At 39.1% G+C, this 17,020-nt stretch overlaps 1 protein-coding gene across 3 annotated transcripts in view; it reads left to right on the top strand.

The window, feature by feature from the left end:
- Positions 1 to 17,020, top strand: part of ZNF827 (zinc finger protein 827) — a 107,184-nt gene that overhangs the window by 63,025 nt on the left and 27,139 nt on the right. For all 3 annotated transcript variants that reach the window (XM_064510774.1, XM_026106108.2, XM_026106109.2), the window contains exons 6-8: positions 3,842 to 4,090; positions 4,905 to 4,962; positions 9,557 to 9,660. In XM_064510774.1, coding sequence (XP_064366844.1) covers positions 3,842 to 4,090; positions 4,905 to 4,962; positions 9,557 to 9,660 — 411 coding nt within the window. The remainder of the gene's footprint in view (positions 1 to 3,841; positions 4,091 to 4,904; positions 4,963 to 9,556; positions 9,661 to 17,020) is intronic.

Below are 17,020 nucleotides of genomic sequence, written 5' to 3'. Positions count from 1 at the left end.
GGTGTAGGATTGTGGTGCTTCCAACTTTTGATGGAAGTAGCGTGAACAATCTCTTTCTAAAACTTGGCAATTGCTGTCCTAGGATGGATAGATGTGTTGTCTAAGGGTAAATTTCATAGCCACTCTTACGCCCTGCTTACGTTAGGTAGCATTGTCAGGCCTTTAGGGCTGAGTGCTGATACCTGAGCTTCTACCTAGCATAAGTATTGTTCTGGGATTTGTTTTGTTTTGTGTTTTAATCAAGTGTCACTGCTTTGCAATTCCTCTAACTTGTGAATGCCAGAGAACCTAAAAGCTTTGGAAACCACTATTTCCTCCTGGAATGAGCCTACCCAATACTCCATTTGTCATGTCTGATGTGGAAAACTTTCTCAGCTGGTGTGAATAGGATCAAGTCCATGCGGATTCTGTAGATGAGCTGATTAAAAGGTACACTACTCTGTAAAGAAACAGTGGTGGTAGCGGATGCAATAATTTTCTCTCATTTTCTTAAACTGCTTCCTCATCATAAAGTTAACAGCAGAAAAAAGGCATATTAGGCCATTTAGCTCATCCTCTGCCAGAGGAGCACTGTTTGCTGCTGTACTGTAATTCTGGAGCTTCATCCAGGCTAGGTTTAAATGAAGAGCAGACCATGTTTTGCAGACCAAGGTCCAGATATTTTAAAGCTACTTGAATCTTTAACTCCCATTGATTTTTGTTAGGTTTTAGGGGTCTATGTACTTTTATAAAAATCTAGGCTGAAGAAAATGACTCTCATGTACTAACTTTGTGTTTTGATACACTGCAGTTTATTTAACATAGCCCGTCTACTCAAGGAGAAATGCAGAAGTGGAAAAAAATGAAAGCTATCATGATTTTAAATATTTGAACCTAGACACCTTTCAGTGTACTAGTCCTTGGTTTTAAAAGCTTTAGCTACACTGTGGGCATATGGGATAGCTATGTAAGGAAATAAGGGGTATCTCCTTACTCCATAGATGAATTGTCTGTAGCAGAGAAGGGAAAATAATCTTCAAGAGGTTATCATTTGACTGCCTGTACAGTGAGATAGATGTAGGCATAACCTTAATTTCAGTCCTTTCTCCAGCACAGGATCAAGCACAGCTGAGTTGTATGCCTGTGACTTACAGTGTGGCTGTTGCTCTTGGGGCTGCCTAACTGTGTGTCCCTTTATTTAGTTCTTGTAAAACTGTCATAGTGCCCCTCCTTCAGTCTTCTGTGTGTGTTTGTTTGGGAAATGATACCTTGAGGGGATTCGTATTTGGCAGGGGAATTCTGTCAGATGAAAAGGGTGCAGCTGAGAAGAGAAAGGACAACGGGAATGATCAAATATGTAAATTTAGTTAGGGTAATTTGATTGCTAGCTAATCATGAGGGAGGGAAGGTCATTGGTATTGTTGAACTCTTGCCTGAGTCAGGGTCATCTGATTCAAAAGCATTTGCAGGACAGGGAATTAAACTGTGTGGAGCAGGAACAGAAATAGAAATAATTTTTTAAAAGGAGAGAGAGCAGCAGCAAAGGTCAGCTTGATTCTGCACCTAAATTTGGCAGCTGGGTGCAGAGTTCTGGCTGGCATCTGAAGAACACATTTGTTTGCGGGGTTACCTGAGCTTTGATTGGCAGTGTTACCTGATGTGTTCCTTTGCCATTCTGTGTGCGCTTTCAACGCACAGCATACTATTTTTGTCCTTTTCAACAGAGAAGCAATGTTCTGTAGCTTTATAATTAGAAGCTAATGGAGGCTTTAAAGAAAAAAAAAATCTGCTTAACAGGGCAAAAAATGGCATTATATGGTAATCTTTCTAACTTGTTTTCTGTTGAGAATTCAATATGAAAATTTCCAAAGTCTGAAATACATCTGGTGGATTGTAGATGGTATAGATTTTTATCAATGTTTGTACATTTCTCTTAAAGGTCAAGAAATGTCATAAGAAAAGACTGAAAGCACTTCATGTAAATGGTTCCTGGAACATATCCAAGTGGCTTTTATCTCCTGGCTTCAATTTTATTTTTTTTTAAGAGCTACAAGCAGCAAAGCCACTTTTTGTCCACTCAAGAAGAACAGGAATGTGGGGAGAGGGAGAAACCAAGGGAATGAAAAAGCACTTGGTGAATGCATCAGTTTTGTTTTATGTGGAATGTGTATTCCTTCATCCTAAAGGGATCCTGTTTGTCTTGGCTAGAGGCTACCAGATGAAACCAACCAGCTGACTAGCTGGAGGTTGTTATCAGGGTCGGTTGAACCATGTTACGGTGCCTCTGACTGTCATACCAATATTGGGTAACTAAATACAGAAGGCCTGATGGGGTTTAAAACCTTCATACTTGGCATAAAATCTGTGAGGGTGACACATTTGTATGTGAGTTAGAGGGGAGAGGAAAGGCAGGAGGGAGAGCACTAGATTAGTCATCAAGTAAAGTCAGCGGATTTTTTACCTCTTCTATCTGACCCAAAGTTAATAGAAAATACTGTTTGAGTTTAGGCTTTTTCTTACAAACAGGTGTTCATTTATGTATTTTTAATAACTAATCCTTCTAAGTAGTAAATTAGGCAGATGATGAGGAAATCTCTGTGTGAGGAAACTCATTGTGCAGAGTGGATCTGATCAGTGAGATGATGCTACCAGGGTGGCCAGCCCCTGTCTGCAGCAATTAACATGCTGGCTCACAGTCGCAGATCTGATTATGCCCTCCCAGGCCAGACAAGGGCCAGGCTGCTCTCTTGGGTCCTAATCCACTCAGCTGTTAAGCTCAGCACTTCCCTGGCTCTCTGTGGGCTGCAGCAGATCCCTAAGCCCTACCACAGCTCTTGTCCTGGGTGCTAGCTTGGTCTTTTCCTTCTTAGGCTCATGAAGTCTAAGGAACTTAAACTCATGCTTTCCCTTGACTCCAGCTGTGGAGGCTATCAGGGCTACAGGTGGACTTTTCAGAGCATGTGTTAAACATAAGTAAACAGATGCAGATTTTTCTTAAGGTCTTGAGTATCTTGATAGTTTTATTTTACTTTGAAGAAAAATGGTTGCTTTCCTGCAGCCAAACCAGAGTGTTCAGCAGCACCTCAGGAATCTCAAGTGTGGACAGTGAACTACAAATTGGTTTCTAGACTACCAGTGTATTTTCTAGACCTGGGGCACTGGAGAGGAAGGCAGAGAGGGAAGGATGATGGGCTTGTGGAAAATGATCGTTAAGGTTATTGGGTCTTGTATGAGAGAACATCTGTGCCAGTTAGGAAGTGGGGCTTTAGAAAAGCAGAGGCCCCAAAATACTGCTCTCATCTTGAAAGCATATGCTGGTGTGGCAAACTGGTTCTTCAAATAGTTGTTTGGAATTTTCTAGAAAAGACAGAGAGAACAAACAGGAGCCGATCAGGTTTCTTCCTCCGCCCCTACCCTCATACCAGTACTTCTAACTCTCTGTGCTGGTGCTTCTGAATTTCCATCTCAACAGCTGGTAAAGAGTAATTTAGAGTTTGTAATGAAGCCTTCAGTGCTCATGTTTTGAGAGCTGGTGTGTAGTTGTAACTTCATTTAATAAACAAAGCAAAGCTTCACTAACTGGGATGTAATTACCCAGTGTTCACGGAAAATGATACAACTCTCATATTTACAAGCATGTGACTGTTTTCTGCTCTCTAGTTTGAAAAATTATTTTCAAGATACTCCTCCTATTTATAACCCCCAGAAGAGTACTGTAGCAGTCAGCTGCTTGCTTTCCCTTCCATTTGCTTTGGTACTGTATACAAATTACAACTTCATAATTGTGATTCCTGCTTTGAGTGCTCTGAAAATTTGTAACCCAATTAAGTAATTGTGGTTTTTTTTTAATACATATTTGCAGCTGAGAGTTACAAAGAAACCCAGATGGTAAAGATAAAAGAAGAACCAATGGAAGTTGACATTCATGATTCACAGGCTTCAGTGTCACCTAGCCAACCCAGCCAAAATGTTGGCTACAGCACTTTATTAGGACGAGAGATTAGTGAACACATACAGAAGGCACCAGAAGGTCGTGTGCTCCCAGAAAGAAATCTATTCAGCCAGGATATATCAGTGAAGATGGCATCTGAACTGCTCTTCCAGTTATCAGGTAAAAGCAGTGGAAATAGTTGATAGCAGAATTTAAAGAACAGAAAGAGATTGTGTATAATCATTAAAGAGCCATGAAGGTGTGAGACTGCTAAGGCTGAAAAATAATAGGAATTAGAGCCCTTCTAGCCTCACACTTGAAATGCAAAAGCCTTGCCAAATGTTCCCCAAACTTAACATATGCTTTAGAGTACTGTGACAGTCAGGTCAGGTTCATAATGTTTGAACTGAATTGGAAAAGCTGGAGTTCAATTCCTGTATTTTTGAAAGCTAATTAAATAAATTGTTACAGCTGGTTGATCAAGGCCTCAGAGTATAAGGGGTGTATAGATGGCAGTTACTGGCAAAAGTGGCCAGTGGCCACAGCACGCAGAGTTCCTGTGGCTGTTCTGTCCGCTTTTCTTTACAAAGAAGGTGAACCTCAGCTGTTACATTCAGGCAATGATTTCAGCACTGTGTTTAACAAATGTTTCTATTGCAAACTCTGCATAGAGCAGTAACACTGAAATATGAAGCAGGATAATTTTGGTGGGAGTTACAGTTTAAATAAAATCATGCTCCTGTTCTAATCATGTAACCGTTTGCCCTAAATTATTCTGGAATATACTCTGTAATGAAAGAGCATTAAAATAGTTCTACTGAATAGAACCCAATACAGAAAATATGACTTATTTATTTGTATTATATATGTGTGTGTGTGTGTGTGTATACGTATCTATCTACACACACACACACACACACACACACACACACACACACACACACACACACACACACACACAAGCTAATCACAAAAAATATGTGTTCCTCTGCAGAAAAGGTGAGCAAAGAGCACAATCACAATAAGGATAATACCATCAGAACTACAACCAGGTAAGTACGGTCCATTGTTATTTGTAGAGTTGTAGTGCAAATGGCATTGGTTAATGTTGCCTTGAGAACTCAGATGTGTATTTCTTGCAAATGTCACCTGATATTACAGGTGTAAGATATTTTCATGCAGTAATGTAATCCATGCCTGAAAAATTATGCCTATAGATGTGGTTGTTTGGAGTCCCTGAGACAAAAGGCCTCTGTGCCAAAATTACTGTTCTCCTCTGATCAAGTATGCATCATGTGAAGAATTGTGTTTTCTATTTTTTCTGCAAAAAATGAACCTTGAAAGAAATTGCATAGTACATGCAGTGCTTGAGAGAAGAACAGGCTGACAACTGGATTTTAAGACATGGACCAATGTAAGAAGAGGTGTTATGATTCAGTCTTCTGTCAGATTTGGATTTCTTGAATAAAATTTCAGTTGAGTATTTTTATCATCTCAATGTCTTCCAGAGATGAATTTTAAAAAGTCAGACTGTAAGAGACAATGCTAATGAAACATTTGATCAAGATTACAGTCGCATTAATGAAGTAAGTGAAATTGTACAGGAATTTAAAACGTGGTTCAATTAGAGCACATAGAGCACATGCTGTTAAAAAAAATATGCACTTTACAGTATTTTGGCCGGGAGCAAGGCCACAAGTTGTTTAAATATAAGTGAGCAGCAAAGTGAGGTGTCTCTATGAGAAAATTCAAACATCATCTTATGTAACGAGCGGCAGCAAGAGTCAGTAAAGATTTAGGTCCCCATGGTGAGGAGTAAGCAGGAATTGGGTGCCAAGTCCAAAACTTAAATCTTTGATACCCTCTTCAGCTCTCACCTCGCCCTGGGGGCAAGGGCATGTATATTTCCTACCTGAAAGTTCCCTGGTCAGTGTGGATGGGTTGGAGACTGAGCATGCTGAAGTAGTGAAGAGTTCCTTCGGAGATGGACTAAGACCTTCTGTGCCTCTGCAGCCCCTTCTACAGAATGCCTCGTAATTAAGATGACTTTGTCTAGACAGAACTTCAAAAACATTTCAGTTGCAGAAGAAAATAACTCTAAAATATGTTGCTCTTAAATTCCTGGATCCATCCCATTCATTCATCGTAACTGTGATAAATTTGTTTTTAGTAAACTGACCAGCTCAGTAAATGTACAGGTAGAGACCTTTTGATTTTACAAATTGAAAGAGAATTAAATTAAGCTTTTAACTTCTGGCTACTGTAAATGCTCTCCATATTTGATAGTTTGGGATTTCATGGAATGTTCAGACTGTATAGCCTTCTTGTGACTCCTTACAAAGCATAAACCTGAGAGTTACGTGCAGAGATAAATGCATCATGTCTTGTCCAACTATGCATTCACCATCCAGCGTGCGTTGTGGGGAGGGGGTGATAAATACTGTGAGTCAGGTGAAAATAGATTTCAGTGTCTCATGATGTCACTAGCAAGACCAGTGTGAGGACCCCTAGAGATTATCTACCAAGGATAATTCAGACCAGAAAGGCTGAGGACTGTTAAAAGATAACTGTGCCTTCTTCTGGCTGCCAATTTGTATGAGGGTAGCAGAGCTGGTTGTTGTCAAGCTTACGCTGAATATTACTGAGAAGTCCTGATAATGGCTGCTGCCCACCAGGGTGTGAAAAGCTGAGTGCCTGATTCAGTTCTTCCGGGTGCTTTTCTTGTCTTACCTATCAACAGAAGAAGACATGAATGAGAAGAGCCAGAGCTCACTAATGGGAAGTCAGTCAGTCTACTAAATCCTGCAAGTTCAAACAGATTGACTCAAAAGACTTGACAAAAAGCAAAACAAAACAAAAATACCAGCTGGAAGTCTTTACTTGATGGCGAGTGTATGACACCTTTTCAAAAATAGAATGTGATGGAGCAGCCAGTGGAGGATAGAGGCACTAATGCTGCATTAAGAAAATGTGCAGTTAATTTGGCTAACCAGCCTACATCTGGAGTAGTGACAGGAAGACATTTCAATCATGATTGTTATGTGAAGTTTGCTGAAAGCTACAGAGAGCCAAGGTGAGGTCACTGTTGTCCACCTGTGAGTAGCTGGGGAGTGGAGGAATTTGACTATCATTGGTAAGAATCTTAAATCAGCAAAACCCAGTAAGATAGGGGTATAGTGGTACTTTTTGCTGTCCTATTCCATATTAACAGTTTTAACTCTCACCTATCTGTTGCTGTTCCTCCTGTGAGTATTCCTGGACTTTGCAGACATATACTTCCATAGGACTTTGTTCAAGGTGCCAAAACTGGCCAGGTTTCCTCGCGGTTCAGTGGCTGAGATGGTAAAGCCTGCCATCTGCGATTCAAAGATGGAAAGTGGAGAAGCAAATGAACTGGAAGTGAGCGTGCCAGCATAAGATGCCTGGATGAATTTCTTTCATCTAGGAAGCAGAAAACTGTAGCCATAAAACTGGAAAGGTACAACCAGAAAGAAAAATCCTAGAACTTAATCCTCTTCAGAAGACACTTTGCACAGTGATTGAGAACAGTTTATTAGTTTCTTACTATGAAGCAGGAACTCCTCCCTCCATATTTTGCATTGGGAATTGGAGTGCACATCCATTGAAGTCAAAAGCAGTAATAGGGTTGACACTGAAGAGACTCAGCTGCCATTCTAGAGGAGGGCAGAAAAGAGGTATTCAAGCACGGCTCTGTAATTTAGCAGAGGCTGATGGCAGAGAGGGAAATCTTTGAGACCTCAACATGATGTAGTCTTCAGCAGCAGCCTGCTCATGATATATGGCCTTGCCTGAAATAGATGAGCCCTGTATCATCCATTTTGCTTAGAATCAGCAATGAGCAGCATCCCAGTGACTGAATCGAAGATGCAAACAGGCAGGCCAACATGGAAACCTGAGCAGATTACAAGATTCTGAAGAGTTACAACAGTAATAAATTTTTGTTGGTGGTGTTTTTCTTTCAGATCATTATTAAACTAGTGAGAGGAATGTTGCAGTAAATGATGCCATGTTTTTATAGAGCGTTAATCTGTTTTATATTATGTTACCCCTGAGTGGGAGTGTGAGTCTTGGAAAAAGTTAAGTTTTATACATGTGGGCTGGAGCTGTTTGCATTAGCCTGATTAATTATTTGTTTTCGTGAGTATTGCACATTGTTCAGCTGTCTGCATACATCGAACTGTTCAGGTTTCAGGTAGTTTCACACCTTAACTCCAGCACAATTTAATGTTGACTGCATATTTGTGGTTATGTTCAAACTTTTGTAGAAATATCAAAATATCCCATTAAATGTCCCATATGAAACAGCACAAAATGAATGATGCCCAAAAATTAAAGGAAGAGTAAGTAATGTGACTACAAAAGTGTTGTTAGAGCAGGTTGACTGTAATTATCAACAAGCTTGACAATGGCAAAAGAGGTCTGACTGTGAACACAAATCGGTGTAGAATGCATTGCTCTCTCTCTGCAGAAAGAATTTAGAAGGGAAGATTTATGTGTATGTCATTGTGAAGACTTGACACCTCGTGTGTCTGGGCCAGTTAGTTTACTTTGGTTAGTACTGTTGGCACATGCAGGCTGGGTCTGGACTCCCCACTGTGCAACACTTCATAAAACCTGATATTATGTTCCTTACCCTGTAGAGGTTCCTGGATTTTATTACTGAGTAAGTGCAGGCTGCAGAAGTGAGCTGGGCTCCTGTCCTACGCCTTTAAAACACCTATTATACACCAACTTGTTATGGATTCTCAGTACAGTAGAGATCAAATTTAAATGTAGTCTTCATTTTACTCAGAAGAAATTCATGCTTTGTATGTAGATGAAATACACTACCTTGGAAAACAGCTTTTTTTTTTTTTTTTTTTTTTTTTTTTGATGTACCTCTAACTATTGTCTGTGCTGTAGACAAGGGAGCCTTGTTTTTGTTATGATTTTTAGTTGAGAACAGAAATACTTGTTCGGTATTGAAACTAACTTTTTATTGCCTGTTAATTAAAACCGAAACACCTTATACTTTTTGGATTAAAGTAGAGATGAGTTCAAAATGATTTTTGCAGTTAGTACTCTTTGAGAACTCACCCCATTCAGTTAGTTTATATGAATTGTTTCCTGCTTTGAAAAGAGAATTAGTGGAGTTAATTTCACATGTGGAATGCCATGTTAAAGGAGGACCATTCAGCATCTTAACCTAAAATTTGCATAGTTTTGTTTTGAACATAATTCCTATATTCATCAGATTTTTAAATAGCCTAAAATATGTAATAACATATTTTCCACCTGTCCACATTGCCTTCCCGAGATATGAAAGTAGAATACAAACTCTTGAAACATTAATTTTCACAATCCATCTTGTGATGTGATAGTGCCAATTTGAGATGTTGAAATGCTGCAACTGAAATGTTTTGGGAAGACTTCAGTCTTCATTCTGAGGTGCAGTTGTACCAAAGCGTGCCTCTTCACCACACCTTCCCTCGCAGTCTGCGTATCTTTCAGCATGAATTCTGTAAATTATACAGGCTTTTAACATTATATTTGTTATAATACTAAGATATTAGGGTCAAAAGTCATACTTATTTCTTATGTCGATTGCTATTTTGTTTACAAAAAGACATCTTATTTTCCCCATAGCCCTTTCTTTTCCGAGGACACATTTAGACAATCACCATTCACTTCCAACTCAAAAGATCTGCTGCCTAACGAAACAGCTCTTCATGGAAGGACATCTGCACCAGGTCAGATACCTTTTTCTTTCATTACTTCTAGTTTAGCTTTTTTTTTTTTCTTCTTAAAAATGCATTCTGCTTTGTCAAAAGGAAACAATCCTCTCTATCACAACCAGTACTTACTGCTAAGAACAACAAAAAAAGTTTTCTTATAATTGCTGAAGCATTTGTTTTAATAGCTTTGTATTACTATATCTCTGAAATGTACATTGAAACCAAGAGTCTGTAACAGATAAAGCTCAGCGATGTTAACAGAGCTTTTTTGTGTGCATCGCATATTTAAAGGAACTTTAGTCATGCCTGATTGCTGTCTGCCGTTCTACTGCTATTGGTCATTTCCATTTCTCCATCTCTCGCAATACAGATGATCAGAATGGCTGAGCTGTGCAACACAATTCTCCTGCCCTTAACAGTAGTAATTTAGGAACCTTTTTGGAAAGATTCTTCTTAAAACATACTGAAAGGCTTCAGTATCCATGGGGTCATTCACACTGATCTTCTGAACTAGTTGACAGGCATTATATGTCCAGATGTAGCTTGGATTATATTCTGCAGTAAAACAGAAAATACAGGCATATAACAATACCTTTCAAGGTGCTAGTGAACACATGCAAAAACTTCATACATGCCTTTACTGCCCTGTTGCAAAGGAACTGTTGTTTGCTAATTCACTGCTATCTGTTCTTAAATTAATAGCTCTTGAGTTCTAAAGGTCAATAATTACACTGCCAGCAGTAGTGGGGTTATTCACCTTTTCTTAGCAATCAATAAAGTTTTAGGCACGTTACTGCTAATTTTCAGCTACAGACTGTCATTTAATTTACAACTTAACAGACCCTTCATTTTTTTTAATGCTTGAATAGTCATTTGACAGCTTGTGAAGTGGCAGATGAGGTTAAAAGCTAGATGTTGTCTAAGAGTAAATATGCATGGCAGGAAAGAAGAAAATTCATAGCATAATGACAGAGGTCTTCAAGCTAGCCTCTATCATGCTTTCTCAGGGAAGTAGCAGGTTTTGTAACCCAGGGCTAAGAGAACCAGATCGGGTGTGGTACATTTAAGTATTAAAATGTAAGCCAGGTTATCGCTTCAATCCTGACTTTTGACCTTGGCATAACATGGAATATTCATATGCCCAGATGAAAGACAAGAACTCATGGATTCCTCAGGCAGTGCTCGATACCTCAAAGGACATGGCCTCTAGCAGCAATTCTCATGCATCCTACCAAGATGAATGTGTAAGATTTCTAATTCTCCATGAGACTTAACTTTAAATGAGGCCACTGGAACTGCAGACTGTTTCTGGTAACATGTTTAATCTTTTGTTTAAAAGATGTAAGATATATAATTGCTTAGGATATCCTGGAGTGTTAGAAGGGCTACTTAAGAACTGGATTAGGCATGTTCATGCTGTCCCATATTCTACCATATGGAATGTAGGTATTACCTGGATAGGTCTGTGTATTATAATCCATATTGCTCTGTGATTTTAAGGCTACCATACATAAGGGCAATATGTATGGTGAAAATCAAAACTGCCAGTTTCTGCTTCATTTTTATTTTTGGAACAACCATATAATTCACATCATTCAAAAGATTTTGATTTTTCTCAGCTTCATAATACATTCTTGGACCTGAAGTGCAACTTCACAGTAGCACCAGAGATGTGACTTAAATTTTTAATCAATTACAAATGTTAAATTTATTTAAAGGAACAGTAGAATAGAATAGAATAGTCATAGGTATATTTTTGCTACTAGTTTCAGCCTCGCAAGAAGTAGTGCTCCAGGTAGTAGTGTGGATAGGTCAGATAAAGCTTTAACTCTGCAGAGAGTAGAGTAAAGGAATGGTGACAAACAACTGTACAGGCCAACAGGATGTAAAAGAGTATGTTATGGAAATGCGTATGTGGTGTCCCACTGGTAAAGGGGATGCCTTCACTTGAGATTTACTTTGGATTATTCCATCCTTGAAACAGTATAATAAGAAGCAGACATCAACAGCTTGCAAAGTGACAGGAAATTCATGGTTCAATGTCATCTTCAGGTCATGAGATGAACTGCTAATGGCGAGGAGTGTTCAGTAAGCAGCGCCCAGCCCATATCTGAAAATGCCCTTCTATGTCACTGTCACCACAGCCAGTGGTGGCTGCTGAACAAGCGTGGGGTCTGAGCTGCTGCTCTGCACCAGCTCTCTGGGACCAGGCGTGACTCAGTTGGGCAGAGTGGTGTGAGGAAGCTTTCACTGCCCCTTCATCTGGGTGGCCGTGGTGGAACCCCTTGTATGTACCGCTTCTTTCCAAGGAAGTGCCAATATAGATGCTTGTCTTCCGAGACTCCTGCGAACTTTCTGTCTGCAGACTTCTTGGCACCCTAGCTGGAGAGGAATTGGGAAAAGTGACAGGACCATAGGACAGTAAAATATCTTGTGACAAGTTCAAACCTTTTCTATAATAGATAACTATGTTATGTAATCTCATTCATTAATTTATTAAGGTCTGTCTTAAACCTATCCTTACTACTTGTGTAAGGACTGTGTTTCAGAAGCTCACCCTTTTGTAGGGGTGGGACCACTCTTATTTTAAGCCTGAATTTATTCATAGCAAGGTTTACTTCTGTTCTTTTACCAATGGTGTCCTGCAGCTTTGATCATTCTTCTCCTTTGTGATATTCGCGATCTGATGTGCTGTCTTATATCCCCTTTACCCTGTCTTCATTTTGGCAAGGTAAGCCAGCCAAACTCTTTTAGCCTCTTTTAGTATGATATGATAGGCTCTCCGTTTTCTGATCATTATAGCCTTTCTCTGCCTGTATTTAGGGAAATAAATTTCTGTGAGTACTCAGAACTATATATGCTATCTAGAGAGGGTATTACCATTGATTTGTTCAGAAATCTCCCATATGTGTAATGGCAATGCCTCTCCTGGTTCATCGCAGTCTTTGAAAGCACAACGCACTAATGACTCACAATTCATCCACTAATCAACTAGTAACACATTTTTTTCTTCTCCTTTTCAATTTCAGCTGATGATGATTCTGCAGCACGCAACAAAAATTCTTATTACTATTTCCTAGACATTCAATCTTGTAATTTGTATTGTTTCACTTGTTACTTTAGTTCTCAAGATTATTTCTTTGATACTCTGAACTTTCTGCATATCAATGATACCTCTTTCATTAATGCAATCCTGTCTTTTTGTGTTGAAGCTGTTAAAGAGGACCTATAAGTATGATTAGTCCAAAGTTCAGTCCTTGAGATTTCCTTTACTAAAAGCCCTTAAGCCTAGTGGTTCTCTTCTCAGTGCAAACCACTTGTCTTTTCTTCCTAGCCAATGTATAAGTTACAAGATCAGGAATTAAAGAGGAAGAGCACTCTTTGTAGGGCACTAAGTATATAAGGTCCCCAAGGAGTATGAAACAATTAGGAAAGACCTGTTAAAAGATATGTGAGAGCAATGCACTGATCAGGGCATTTACAGGAGAAAAAAAATGAAATAAATAATGACACAGGAATGAATTTGGCCTGAAATTAAGGTAAAGTAATACTGATCAGCAGCAGTATCACAGGCAGGAGAAGCAATTATCATGCAGCAGCTTTTAAGTCTGGTAACCTAGGAAATGAAATTGAAATCTCCAACAGCTGTCAGAACAGGACTCAGCAGTCCAGCAGAAGTGACGGTAACTCCCTGATAATCTGTGGTGAATTTTTAATATTCTGAGGAGGGGCAATAGTAATTTTTTATAGTAGGTAGTTCAAAAATATTGGGTAGATTTGGGAAACTACTCCCCTACCCTTTTTAAAACATTTTGTACAGTAATAAACCTGCAAAGACAGTTGTGGTTATATAGACTTTTCTGGATTACAGTTGCTTTCCAAATAAGCTCATTTTTGCCCAGAAAATAAAGTAAGATAGTATTGATGTCCACATGTTTTGAGAATGATGAAAAAGACTTTACTCATAGGAATTATTGATCATATCAATAAAACACAATTTTCACAGAAATTACCACAGTATCAAAGTCATATCCACACATTTTAAGAAAACAACTTTTTTTCTTTTTTCTGTATTGCATTGATTCATTAGACTAGTTTTCATTTTGTGCATGGCAATTCACTGGGACCTTTCTGAGAATATAATTTTTATTTCACATTAACAGTAAGTCAACCCCTCTTAATTGGAAATGAGAAGAGTAAAATCAGAGATGAAACTTCATTCTTACGTTATTCCATGATATTATATCTTGGATTTTAAATTGACCATGAAACAATTCAGTAGTTTCAGCTTTTGCCTTTAAGAATAGAAAAAATGGCCTTTTTTTTTTTTTTTTTTTTTTTTGCCTAGTGAAAAGCAAAAAGGGAGAAGAAATGGAATTTTTCAGTTCAAACAGTTGCTGAAAAGGGGCATTTTTGTCTCCTGTCTTATAAGACTGTTTTCTTTTGACAGAATAGAGTTTAGCTGTATGCCAAACTATATAGTTCAGTCTGGATCGCTAGATAAACTAAAAACTTGATCTTGTGCAGGCTTTCCTGCACAAGGAATCTTTCATGCGTTTTGATAGTTCTCCACTATCTCACTGACTCATTCTGTAAATCATACCTGCCTTCATGAAATCCAGATGAGTGATTTTTCACTATTTCTATTCCAGTCAGTTCGTTAATATTGGTGAAGGCTCCAAACACGGTTTTTGAGTGTATATTTTCTCCACATGTGTTTGTCTGTAGTATAATGTTTCATTACTTTCTCCCCTATTAGGCAAGTACCTTGCATTTTCCTTCATTGACAGAGTGTCAAATTTTGAAACAGCCTCAGTTACTTTGACTCATCTACAGAGGAAAATTCTAGCAATTTTTCAAAAAATTCTTCTTCTTTTTGTGGAAAATGTAATGCTCACTGCAAAACTGTAATGTTGATTGTAGTAAATGAATTTCACATGGCTAGAATAGACTTTTGGGATTGGAGGAGGTAGTTTTTTAATCCATGAATATCCCTAACTCTGAATTCTGTCCACTGGTGCCACAGCTATTTTTTTTGGTGTTTACTTAAATGAAATAAATCAAAAAAACATTTTATTCTGACCTCAGGTTCCTTTTTGGAAGATACATCAGAGCCTCTTTGTAACTAAAGGACTGTTCATTAGATGTACACGTTTTTCCTGATTACCCTTCATACTTGCACCCTTCTTGTCCATCTCTTCTCTAAAGCAGTCGTTCCACAGTAACTTTATTTTATTAAAAGGAGCAGATCTACTCACTACCTGACCATATATTTGCACACTCTCCAACATAGTGGTACTAACATTTGTGTGGCAACATTGCAGGCCAGATCAGAGGAACTAATGAACTAATTAATTTCTTTTCTAAAAGTTGTTGGGAATGTGGGATGGGAGTAGGGTGAAGGCAAAGACATGTCTTTCAGCCATGTGAAATTGCAGCATTTATGTGAGATTGATGTGGCTATGACCACACTTACCTTGTTACATTCTTCTGTGACTGTCATTGAAAAAAGCATCCTTGTAAAGTGTCTGGAAAATAGCTAGCAAGAGCTCTTTTGGTCTGATCTCCACACATTCTTATTTATATATAGTATTTCTGGCAGTATCCATACTGTGATTCTGACCTCCTGTGCTCTCCAGCAAACTGAACTGCAGCAATCCACCATGGCTAGCTCTGAATTCTGGGTCATCGTTAGGTTAGTTAAGAAAGTAAGGATTTTAATAAATTGAATATGAAGTTAGAGTAAGTCTGGCTATAGCTTCCATCTTGCCACATATTGCCAGCAACTGTTTTCCTCCTTGGTCTCTTTTAGCCTGCTGCCAGACTTTCTAACTTACCTTATATTGTCCCTGAGACCAACTGTAACTACACTGTAGAAACAAAGGGAAACCCTGGGATTTTGATTTCTGTGTAGGGGGCTGTTGGCACTTCTGTAACCCTGGAAAATGTGCTGGTCCTTAGGGAATTATGAAATGTGCAAACCCTAAGGATTTCTGCTAAAGTGATCAGCAATGAAATGTTGACATTTAAATTGCCATTGTATAGCTTCCCAGTTACCTACCCATGGAGTTAATTAGAACAATTCACACCTTCCTACAGTTTTTGTTTGCTTACATCTGCCAAAAAGCTTAAAACTTTGCATTAGGGGTAATCCTCTGTTCACTTTATGAAGACTTTCTTCACAGTCCTAAATGCTAGAATTTTTAAAGAAAAACTGGAGGTTAAGAGCACAATTGCAAGCAATTGGTTTTGTAATGCTTTTACAGCAGCAGCAGATGTGAACCCACGTTGCCATTATTTTTCACAGAATCGCTGAGGTTGACAGGGACCTCTGGAGGTTGTCTAGTCCAGCCTCCCTGCTCAAAGCAGGGGCTGCGAGAGCAGGCTGTGCTGGGCCACGTCCAGTTGGGTATGTTTAAATGGAATCTCCTGTATTGCATTTTGTGCCTGTTGCCTCTTGTCCTGTCCGTCAGTACCAGTGAAGAAGAAACTGGCTTCTTCTTTACTCCTAACCCCCACCCCCCTCCCAGCAGATATTTATGCACATTGATAAGATCAGCCTTCTCTTCTCCAGGCTGAACAGTCCCAGCTCTCCTAGCCTCTTGTGTGGCAGATGCTCCAGTCCCTTCTTCATCTTCATGGCCCTTTGCTGGACTTCAGGCTCTTGAAAGTCTAAAAGAAGTATTTCACAATCCTGACAGCAGTTTCTGTCTCTGTGATGGAACAGCAATTTTTATTATTAAAAGTTATTGTAGTTGCACAGGCAGTGCACTTGTGCATGAATTGAGTTATATAGTGCATTTTCCCCTACTTTGTCTCGTTATTGGTGCTTATGGTCATTTCATTGGTTTTCAGTTTTGGTCTGAGTTATGAGCTCTGCCCACCCAGGGCATTAGATAAGTGACCCCTTCAGTTTCTTGATGATGAGAGTGCCTGAGCCCTCTTGGCTTCTCTGGCCAAGTGCAAAAGCGTAGAGTGCCACTTAATTCACCATGCAGGGCATGGTCCATCAAGCATTTGGTCCTGTTGTTCATTTCCACCTCTGCTGTTCTGTGAAATGTGCTAGTTGAAAGTGGTGCTGGGGGTAGGTGTTACACTGCTTTCATCACTGCCTGCAGAACATGATGTTAGTACTCACTAAACCTTACAAAGTCTAGTTCTGTTGGTCCTCAAAGGCAACCTATTAATTTTATTCCTCTTCCTGTACTGCTCTTGGGTGTAGCTAGAGATTCAGCCAGGTACTTTTTAAAATTTGTTTACAAATCTATGCAGGTACACGAGGAAAAATTCTGGAAAGATCACTGACATATCCAACTTATATGACAGTCTCATAGGTGGTGGGAAATGAAGTGTGACAGAGGAGTAGATGAAACTA

The sequence above is a fragment of the Dromaius novaehollandiae genome, chromosome 4, assembly GCF_036370855.1.
Source record: "Dromaius novaehollandiae isolate bDroNov1 chromosome 4, bDroNov1.hap1, whole genome shotgun sequence".
Classification (NCBI taxonomy): domain Eukaryota; kingdom Metazoa; phylum Chordata; class Aves; order Casuariiformes; family Dromaiidae; genus Dromaius; species Dromaius novaehollandiae.
This window is presented reverse-complemented; position numbering and strand designations above follow the sequence as displayed.